Source organism: Triticum urartu, chromosome 6A, assembly GCF_056163025.1.
Source record: "Triticum urartu cultivar PI428250 chromosome 6A, HENAU_Tu73, whole genome shotgun sequence".
In the NCBI taxonomy this organism is placed as follows: domain Eukaryota; kingdom Viridiplantae; phylum Streptophyta; class Magnoliopsida; order Poales; family Poaceae; genus Triticum; species Triticum urartu.
Window position 1 is genome coordinate 600157658 of NC_141878.1, and position 10841 is coordinate 600168498.

At 54.2% G+C, this 10841-nt stretch overlaps 3 protein-coding genes across 3 annotated transcripts; all 3 read left to right on the plus strand.

Annotated features, from left to right (window-relative positions):
- The first annotated feature begins 214 nt into the window (after positions 1–214).
- LOC147967088 (F-box protein At3g56470-like) lies at positions 215–2666 on the plus strand. Its single transcript, XM_087531040.1, has 2 exons — positions 215–397; positions 1473–2666. Exons 1-2 carry the CDS (start codon positions 215–217, stop codon positions 2664–2666), a joined length of 1377 nt encoding a protein of 458 aa, XP_087387166.1.
- Positions 2667–3262: 596 nt separating this feature from the next.
- LOC147967089 (F-box protein At5g65850-like) lies at positions 3263–4210 on the plus strand. The gene has a single exon (XM_087531041.1). The coding sequence runs from the start codon at positions 3263–3265 to the stop codon at positions 4208–4210; it is 948 nt and encodes a 315-aa protein (XP_087387167.1).
- A 3296-nt stretch (positions 4211–7506) lies between these two features.
- Positions 7507–8346, plus strand: LOC147967090 (uncharacterized). The gene has a single exon (XM_087531042.1). It carries the CDS (start codon positions 7507–7509, stop codon positions 8344–8346), a length of 840 nt encoding a protein of 279 aa, XP_087387168.1.
- The last annotated feature ends 2495 nt before the right edge of the window (positions 8347–10841 follow it).

A 10841-nucleotide genomic window follows, 5' to 3' on the forward strand; every position in this document is an offset into this window, starting at 1 on the left:
AGGCGACGCCATCGTTTCCAGGAAGCGTTGCTGGACATGTTTGCCGGACCCTGACTACGCAAGACCCTTAGCCTGCTGACACCACCATGGCGTTGGAAGGTGAGGAGAAGCAGACGACAACCACCTCAGGGCCTCACGCTGACAGCCCTCCATTGCCGGATCTGAGCGAGAGGATCCTATGGAGAAGGTAGCCAGAGAACCGGCTGCATCCCGCATGGATGCCTCCAACCATCACAGGATGGATCTGCCGCCGAGAGGAATGGAAGAGCGAGAAGATGTCCCGCCGCCACTGGCGCAGCCGACCGGCGACGGTGAGGAGGGGAGGAACGAGAGGAGGAGCCTGAGGTGGCGAGGTTGGGCGGCCGCCCGTGTCGCCCAAGCGAGCGACGCGGGGGCAGTTGCGATCTTCTTGGATCTTTGCTCTTTCTTTCTCCATTTCTTCCCTGTTTCCCTCTTTCTTCAGTCTCTCTTTGTTCACTTTCTTCCTTCATTTCTTGCTCCCTTTCTTCAGTCTTTTTGTCTTGTCATTCTCAGTTTGTATCTCAACCTTGTCATTCTCAGTTGTTGCCTTCATTCTCAATTTTCTACGTTAGACAATCCAATAATACAGACTGGTTTTTCGTTTCTGTCGCCAGCAAGATGTTGACACGACTCATGTGGATTCCACACGCGTACGCCTGGCTAGGTAGGCCTAGGTATGTACGACGGATCACCCCTCAACGACCAACTATATACTATAATTTTTTCAAGAGAATTTCGATTTATTCATTTTCAATCATGGTACAACAAACATGAGAAATAATAAAAATTTAATCCAAATCCGTAAACCACATAGTGACAACTACGAACACTGAAGCGAGTCGAAGGGACGCCGCCGTCGTTGCCTCTTCATTACTGGAGTCAGGCAAAAACTTGTTGTATTACACAGTTGGGAAGTTATCGTGCTAAGCCCCCATAGGACAAGCATAATAGAATAGCAACCGCCGTCGATGAAGAGTAGCGTAGATCATAAGGATCCAACCTGAAAACACATGGACGTAGATTAATTATGACTAGATCCGAGAAAATCCATCAAGGATAGACCCGTCAGAGACACACCTCTACACGCCCACTGATAAAGCTAGACACACCATCTGAATAGGGGGTAGGCAGGGAGAACCTTGTTTCATCTTCTGGAAGTCGTCGTCGTCTTGTCTTCTTGAGCATGATATAAGCCTTAATAAAAATGATGAAACAACTAAAAACAAAGCCATCCTGCTGACAAGGGCGACAAGGGCTGAGATCCACCGCGCCGCAATGGTTAAGACCACCGGAGATGAGGGAACCTAGACTTTTCTTGAGGAGGAGAAAAGATCGTTTTTTTAACGTAACGGCCTCGGTCATACGTACAGAAAATCAGTTTCGTGTGTCCGACTCCACCGATGCAACGAAAGACTATATATTGTAGCTAGCCCAAGCACGTACGGCTGCAGTTGATAGCTAAACCCACGGAACCCTACGCGGATGGCCAGCGGCGGCGCCGTACCTTCACACGGAGCACGTCGGTGCAGTGGACAGTGGCGACGTCGGTGCAGTGGACAGATCTCCCTAACGATCTCCTCCACGTGCTCTTTCTTAGGGTCGGAGGCTTGCTCCACCGCGTCCGCTTTGCCGCGGTTTGCAAGCCATGGCGGGCCGCCGCGATCGCCGCGAGGCACGCCGGGCTGCCCACCCTGCCGTGGCTCATCTTCAACTATGGCCGGGACGACAAGTACTGCAACATGAGGAGGGTATACTGCCCCGAGGACGACGTATTCCTACACTTCCCGCTGCCCAAGGCGCTCATCGGCAAGAGCTTTGCGGGAGCGCACGACGGCGGCTGGGTCGCTGCGCTTGGCGATGACAAACATCTTGCGATCGTGAACCTCTTCTCCGGCGCCGAGGTGCCTCTCCATGCAAAGGACATGACGACATTCTACGCGTACAAGAAGGTTATATTCTCAGAGTCCCCCACCTCAAGTGGCTGCATCCTCGCCACCATCACCACCCGAGCTAGTGTCGCCCTCTGCAGGATTGGGTGTCCGGCCAAAAGATGGACGGCAAAAATATTTAATGGGCCGAGGCTTGTCGACATTGTATTCCACAATGGAAAACTCTATGCCCTCACCGACTTGGAGGACCTGATCAAATTCAAAATAGGTGTAAACAAAGATGGTCGGCCGGTGGTAACTTTCGAGCTGCATATGCAAATTGGTAGCCGACCTTCAACGTGGGCAACTAACATTGTTGAGCTGCATGGCAAACTGGCTATGGTGGGGAAACAATGTTATTTCGACAACACCTACCGCAAGCGCTTCTTTTTCCATGTTTCTGTGCTTGTTGACAAGTCGACGAAAGAGAACACTCTCGAGTGGGAGGAGGTAACAACCTTGGGTGATTGCGCCTTGTTTTTTGGGAGAATGTGGACCAAGGCGTTGTGTGTGCCGGCGGCTGGGTGCGGTGGGGTGCAGAGAGGTTCCATCTACGCCGACGATGTGACGTACTTGACGAGTTTCGACGGCCATGGTGATTGTGTATTTCCTATGGAAGACGAAAGCAGTGACAACGCCACACAGAGGATCAAATTTGTAGGACCTTATAGTGGTTACGTTCCATGTGGCATGTGGGTTCTCCCTCCTGATTTCTAGCTGACCAAGAGTGGTCTAGGGTATCATATAGTCGTCTTTACGGATCTGTATGTAATTTTTATCATTTGTAGTGTTCGTCATACTAGTATGATTGAATAGAAATAGATTGAAAGTTTTTTTCCAAAAAAAAGATTTGTGAACAGGATGAACCGTCGTTAGCAAATAAAACAAATCAAGGTTTTCCTTTATGGTTTTGGTAGCTTGGCTGGAATGAATCCTACTCATACGCCTTGTACTTTGACGGAACCTCTATATGTGCTTGTGACGCCATGTTATTTTTTTATTGTTTGGATGGAAACCTATAATAAATAAACTTATTCATGTGGAAAAAGAACTAGCTAGCGTTTCGTGCATATACATACACAAGACGACAGACGTACGTCTGCGAGAGCGCGGATTTCTTGATCTGGTTAGACACGCCAATACCTCCAAGTAGTGCAAATTCAGATTGTATAGTTATATAAACGGACACGGAGTCATATACGGATTCAGATCGAATTCATCTGCAAACTACATCAATCACGTTGACCTATAGGAGCGCCTTGTTCCTCCTCATCCTCCTGCTCCTCTTCGTAACCCTTTTTCCTCCGGCGGCCATGGCTTATCCATGCGAGCAAGCAGCCGTGAGTCCAATGCCATGCGCAGTAGGTGAAGCGATCCCCGACGACATCCTGCTGGACATCTTCGTGCGCTTGCCGGCGAGGTCCATCGGCCGGTGCCGCTGCCTTTCCCGCGCCTGGGCCGCCGCGCTCGCCCCCTCGGACGACTTCACCGACCGCCACTTCCGCGCCGCCAACCGCCGCCCCAGCTTCTTCGTCCTCCCAGTCCCCTCCGCGGCCGTCACCTCTGTGCATGCCTGGTCGCCCGACCAGCCGCACGGCGCAACGCTCATGGCCTTCCCGCGCCGCCCCATGCGCAACGCCGGCACCCGTCCCTGTCGGGGCCTTGTGGTCATGGAAGAGAAGTATCCACCAGCCAGGGCGGGTGACGGCGCCGTTTACTACGTCTGCAACCCGTCCACTGGCCATATGACGGTGCTCCCGGAGGGCCGGCCGTTGCCGCTGCAGCCCGGCGGGTATGCGGCCAGGGATCCCAAGTGCTACGACAACCTCGGGATTGGCTACGACGAGGTGAGCGGCAGGTTCAAGGTGGTTCGCGTCTGCCGCTACAACGAGTATCTCAATGCGGATTGCGACGTCTACGTGGTCGACGATGCGTTCTGTTGGCGACCAGCGGCGGGCGATGCCGAGCTACCGGAGGAGGCTGGGTACATAAGTTCGTACGAGGCGAGCGTGTCCGCTCAGGGTCACCTTTATTGGATGTCTGAGGCAGAGGGCATGTTCAAGGAGAAGCATGTCATCTCCTTCTCCCTCTCCGATGAGAAATTCGAGGTGATCTTTGCGCCCCGCTACAGAGATTACAGCCTCACGGAGCTTGAGGGGCGTGCATGCCTCTTCTCCTCCATCTCCGACGTGGAGCAGAAATACTACGACATCTGGCTGCTACGCGACAACGAGGCATGGGACCTGGCGCTGCCGCATTGACCTGGCCTCGGCGACACCGGCGGTGAGGCGGTTCATGGCTTGCCGGGTCAGGCCGCTCGCATTCATCGATGGTGGCCGCCGCATCATGTTCAGGCCGGGGGTCCAATCCACGAAGGACTCCAAGCCCGTCCACCAGCTCTGCACATACACCCCTGCCACCGGCGCCATTGAGGAGCTCCTCGCCGACGGGTGCTTGGTCGCCCGGCCCAGCGAGAATGGCCATGCAACAACGAGGGCACTGGTGTACGAGGAGAGCCTGGTGTCCACGGGGCGGCCACACGAGGACATCCTCTTCTCGTCGGCGTCAACACGCGCCCTGTGTGTAGCCCTGCAACGTTTGCCAGCGGCCATCCTCGGGCAGCTCAAGCTAGTCTGTCGGACATGGCGCGCCATGATCGAGTCTGGCCGCTTTTGTCAAGCTGCACAACCACTACGCCAGGATGAGAAGGAGCTCTCCCCTACGCGTCTTCTTCCCAGACGCTAGCACAGAGGACAGGAGGACGGAGTCTTTGTTGCACGCGTCACCGAAGCTGCTAGAGCGGAGGGTAGTGAGCTGCAAGCCCTGCCATGGCCTACTCCTCGTCACATCATCCAAAAATCCCAAACATGTTCGCGTGCTTAACCCGGTGATTGACGAAGAGATAATCTTGGACTTCCCTTCCGGCAGTAGGACCGGCATGGGGTATGACGAGGTGACGGAGGAGCATGTCCTGGTCACTATGGTCAATGCTAGCCATGGATCCAACGCGGCAATGGAATGCCACCTGTGGCGGCTCAAGGAAGACGTGAGGAGAATAGTGCCATCACCATTGTCGATCCGTGTGCGGCTTGAATTGCCGCCGATCTACGTCAATGGCAAGATGTACTGGATGGGCGAGCCATCGGATCAGGACAACCAGAGAACCGACAGTTGGCATGGCATGATCATGGCCCTTGACATCCACACCGAGTCTTTCGAGGTGTTGTCGGTGCCACACGTTGATGACAGCTGCAGGATGCTTGTGGTGGAGCTTGCCGGGCGGCTCTGCGTGGCGCACCCATGTGCCCACACAGAGAGCATGATCATATGGAGCAAGAACAACAAACGGGAGCTAGTCGACAACAAATGCAGTGACGAGGGATGGGAGGAAGGATGGACAAGGGAGCATGTGATAGAGCTCTGGCGTTGGCCGGAGTTTTCCCCGAAGACAGCGGCAGGGCTGATTGTTCCGGTAGAGATCGATGCCGTGGGGGATGGGCAGATCTTGCTGGACACGGGGAGGGAGGTGGGGCTGTATGATTCGAGGGAGCAAACGATGCACACGGTGTACTCACTCAAGTGGCGGCATGGTGAGCCCGCCGGCAAGTTCGTTGCGGTGGCGCTGTGGGAGGACAGCATGGTGCCTCCTCCACCCATGCGATGCGAACCTGAGCGGTGGTACAGAGACGTATAGACTATAGGAAAGCTAGCAAAGGGCCTTGGTTATTTGTCTGCTGTTGGATTTCTCCATTCATGATAAGAAACTGATAACCTAAAGCCTGAAACTTCAAGCACCAGTTACGTGACAAACCTTCTCGGCTGCTTAATTGGGAGCATTTAGCTTTTTTTTTTTTGCACCTTGTAGCTTCTTAACTCTTTGCATTCAGAGCTTTTTCTCTACATACACAGTTTGTCCAACCCAAAAGAAAAAGGGAAATGATATTTTTTTTGGCACACCCGTGAGGTTATCTGTCGTTTGTGTTGATATATAGCCATGAGCCATGACTGTAGGGACCTCTCCACCATTCCCTCCCCACCGCCGCCACCAGCGGCCGGCTTGCTGGTCGGCGGCGGCGGGCTGCTAGGCCTCTTCCGTCTCCACCCATGCCCAGTCCCTTCTTCCCATGACCCTCGATCTTGGAGCCCGGCGGCGCTGCGCTGCAGCCACACGCTCGTCCTTCCCGGAGATGCCGCACACGTATGGGAGCTGCTGTAGGGCGGTTTGTCACTATGGAGGTTAGCTATGTGCTCGTGTTCGGTGGCTGTGTACGTCCCGTCCCGCCCGACGGCGCGCATATGGCGTCCTGTGTGTGTCGACCCGGATCTACCACAGCCTGACGCGGGCCTGCTCCAAGCGGCTCGGTTGACGGCCTGGCAGGAGACTCTCAGCGTATGGATTGTTGCGGCGGCTGTGGTGTGCACGGGCAATCTGATCTGGCCTGTTTGATACCGCTGCAGACACGCATGATGCCGGCATGGATCAGGACTGATCTGATGCTAGATGACAGTTCTTCGGACTTTCGGTGGTTGTCGATATGGTGGTGGTTGGCTGAGTGCAGCTCTGATCCGCTCGACGGCCTGCGGAAGGCATGCCACCATTGGTGGATGGTCGGGCAGCTACAGACGGCGATTTGACGCAGAGGGTATGGTTGCGCAGTGGCATGGTGTACTCTAGTCCGGTGCATGTAGCTGCTGGGATCATGGAAAGTGGCGGCGATAACACATGATTGACTACGATTTGGTGGTGTTTCTAGTACCTGGTCTCGAGCTCCGGGATAAAAATCCTAGGTCTAACCCAAGTTGGTTTTACCTGGCAATGGCGATGTTTTCGCATCGTTACCTTGTTGAAGGCACTGCATGGATATGCTCGGACTTGCTTCTTCGGGGTGAAAACCTAGATTCTGATCATTTGTGGTTGGATCCGGTGACGGCGGTGTTTGAGCATCGTTCCGTTGTTGAAGGCGTTGTTGTTGAAGAACTTTTCCGTTGTCCTTGTGGTGTCAAGAGATGATTGGGGCGGATATGGCCGTCGATGTAGTTTGTCGGTCGCTGTTTTGATCATAGATTTTTTTTACTCACTTAGACATAGCTTTGGTCTTGTATGACTTTGCTTCTTACCGGCGTATTTTTGGTGCGAGTGCGTTGGTATTAGGTGTCTGCATCCTAACTATGCAGAGGCCTGGTGTGTGCTCTTTGTATTTGTATCTTCTTAATGCTTCATTTTAAGTCAATAAAATCCACCCTTTTATATCGAAAAAATGACTGTAGGGACCTTTTAAATTGATCGATCGTCAACGTACAATACAATTAGTCTTGATATGTATGGAAGAGAGCTACGCCTATATTAAATAAGTCGGTTTCAGACTTTCAGTAGTTATACGAGTAGGACTCCAGCCAGACAATCATCCGGAAAAGAAAAATACACCAGCCAGGAAACTAAAGCATATACGTTTTGGGTGCGTTAGGGCGAACTTAAATAACTGTCCCACAACGATTTGGTGGATCGATGACCAGCGGCGGCGGCGCAGTACCTAGCATCACACGGAGCATGACGTCGATGGCGACATTGGTGCAGTGGACCGATCTTCCTGATGATCTCCTCCACGTCGTCTACCTCAAGGTCGGCGGCTTGCTCCACCGCCTACGCTTTGCTGCGGTATCTAGGTCATGGCGACCCGCTGCGATCGCATCGAAGCACGCCGTGCCGCCCACCCTGCCATGGCTGCTCTTCTCCTCCTTACACGGTGACGATGGCAAGACAATGCGCCTATACTGCCCCGAGGACGGAGGGGTCCTGCACATCCGGCCCAAAAACGAGGCGCTCATCGGCAAGCGGCTAGTCGGAGCACACGACAGCGGCTGGGTCGCCGCGCTTGGGGATGACATGCAACTTGTGGTTGTGAACCTCTTCTCCGGTGTTGAGGTGCCACTTCACGCAAAGAACATGAGGAAGGTCTACACGGGCGCGAAGATTGTCTTCTCGGAATCCCCCAAGTCAAGTGAGTGCATCCTCGCCACCATCACCCCCCGAAGAAGCGTCGCCCTATGCAAGATTGGTTGTCGAGCCGACAAATGGACGGCAAAAATATTTAGCGGGCCCATGCTTGCGGACATTATATTCTACAATGGAAAACTCTATGGCCTCACCCGCTCCTACAACCTGATCAAATTCAACATAGGCTTGAACAAACACGGCAGACCGGTGGCCATCATTGATGTCGAGCTGCATATCCGGATTGGTTCCCAACCTTCTTTCTTATGCCATAAAAGCATTGTTGAGCTGCATGGTAGGCTGGCGTTGGTTTTGAGGATAAATCCATCATATGGCACCAAGTGTGAGCCTTTCTTCAAGGTTTTCGTGCCTGATGAATCAATGACAAAGTACACTCATTGTTAAGTATATGTGTTATGTGTATATTGTGTATTAGGCCCACCTTCTAATTTCTTGTATAGTTGAGGCCTGTGACCCATCTCTGTACATCATATATACGTGCCTATGCACGAAGAGCAATACATCATGCAATTACAACATCATACATGGTATTAGTTTTTAGGTTTTAATCCTCGTCTTGCGCTACCGCCGCCACCGCCGCGCGCTTCCTCACGCGCCGCCGCCGCCGCTGACCGTGCGTGTCTCGCGCCAGCCGCCGCTCCTCTCTTCCTCGCCAGCTCGCTAGCCCCCGCATCGCGCCAAGCTGCTAGCCGCGCGCTTGCTTTCCCGCTGCCGCACGTCGCTTTCCCGCTAGCTGCCCAACTTGCTAGCCGCCCGCCGCTCCGCTCTTTCTCTTGTGCCGGGCTGCTGCAAGTCCCGTGTTCTACTTCACGCGAAGACAAATTCCATCATCAAATACTACTTCACGTCATCTTCTATTACTGTTGCGTACTAGTTTGATCAGATTTGTTTTCCTTCGATTCTTATACCCACTGCTGCATCGCGTCATCTCCAGCAGCCGTCGCCGCGCACATCTTCTGTGCCGCCGACCGCCGCCGTCGGATCAACGATGGCGTCCTCCGGCCTATTTGCCGCCGCCTCTGCCGTCCCGCCGCCGGCGCCCTACGGCGCGGTCCCGCCAGCCCATCCCGACTTGCTGCACGGCTCGGCTCCGCTGCCCCCGCTGGCGTACATCGCCGCCCCATCGCCGGCGCTCTCCGGCCAGTCCGTCGTCGCCGCGTCGCCGGCGCCGACTCTGCCCGTCGACCCCTTGCTGTTACGCGGGGCGTTCGATGCGCCGTGTACGGAGCTCCCGCGCATTGGTGAGGGTCGTCAGCAGGCCAGCAGGTTTTTCCGGCGCGCCATCCGGCCTATCCGACACCACAGTCGCAGCCGGGGCTGCTTCCCATACCGTCCGGAGAATACCCACCGCCGCTGCCGAGTGGTGGCTACGGACTCCCTGTGGCGTCTCTGCCCCCCTCGTCGGCCCTGTCGCCGGCCCTGGGACCCGGTGCTCCTTCCCGCACTGCATGTCACTCCTACGCCGAACAACTACACCGGAGGTGATGATTGGTACATGGATACCGGGGCTACGGCTCACATGTTTCCTCATCCTGATAATCTTGCCTCCTTCACTCCCGTCATCACCGACTGGCGCATCATTGTCGGCGACGGTTCCACACTCCCTATCACACATGTTGGACACACTTCTTTTCCTTCTAATTCCATGCCTATTACTTTGTCTAACATACATGTGTCACCTCATCTTATTAAGAACCTCATTTCTGTTCGTCGTTTAACTCGTGAAAATTCTGTTACCGTTGAATTTGACGAACTTGGTTTTTGTGTCAAAGACGCTCGAATCAGGATGGTACTTCACCGCTGTGATAGCCTCGACGAGCTCTATCCGGTGCACTCGCCTTCATCCACCACCACCGCCGCACCGGTTGCTCTCTCCGCTGGCGTCGATCTCTGGCACGCTCGCTTGGGTCATCCCAACCCCGCCACACTTCGTCATATTCTTAGAAGTTTCAGTTTCAATTGCAATAAGATCGAGGACCACACCTGTTATGCCTGTCGTGTCGGCAAACATGTTCGCCTCCCGTTTAATAACTCCACTACCATTGCTTCTTTTCCTTTTTAGTTGATTCATAGCGATGTGTGGACTTCTCTGGTTCCCAGTAACTCGGGCTATTTATATTATCTGGTCATTCTTGATGATTATTTTCATTATGTGTGGACTTTTCCTTTGCGCAGAAAGTCAGATGCATTCTCTAACTTGACGGCCTTTTACTCCTATGTCCACACGCAGTTTGGGCGTCCCATCCTTGCGCTTCAGACGGACAATGGAAAAGAGTTCGACAACCTCGCTTTCCGCACCTTTTTGTCGCATCACGACACAGTTTTCCGGCTCACATGCCCGTACACTTCACAGCAGAACGGTCGAGCCGAACGCGTCCTTCGCACTCTGAATGAGTGCGTTCGCACGCTCCTGTTTCATGCCAACGTGCCGCCTTGTTTCTGGCCGGACGCACTCGCCACTGCATCACTTCTTCTTAACATTAGACCCTGCCGCCCACGGTGAAACTACGCACCTCACCATCTTCTCTTTGGTACGCCCCCGTCTTATGACGACTTGCGTATTTTTGGGTGCCTTTGCTATCCCAGCATTGCTGACACTGCTCCTCACAAGCTTGCACCTCGATCTCTTGCTTGCATCTTCATCGGCTACCCCTCCAACTCCAAGGGATATCGGTGCTACGATCCCGTCTCCCATCGTGTGTTCACTTCCCGGCATGTTTACTTTGATGAGCATGTGTTTCCGTTTCACCAGGTACCCCCAGATGTTCCTCCCGCCACTGGTAACGCGGGCTCCTCGACGCCTCTCCCAGGGCGCTCGCGCGCCCCTCTTGGCCCTCCCCTGGCTTTGAGGCGCGCCCCCCGCATGCGGCGCCTCCTAC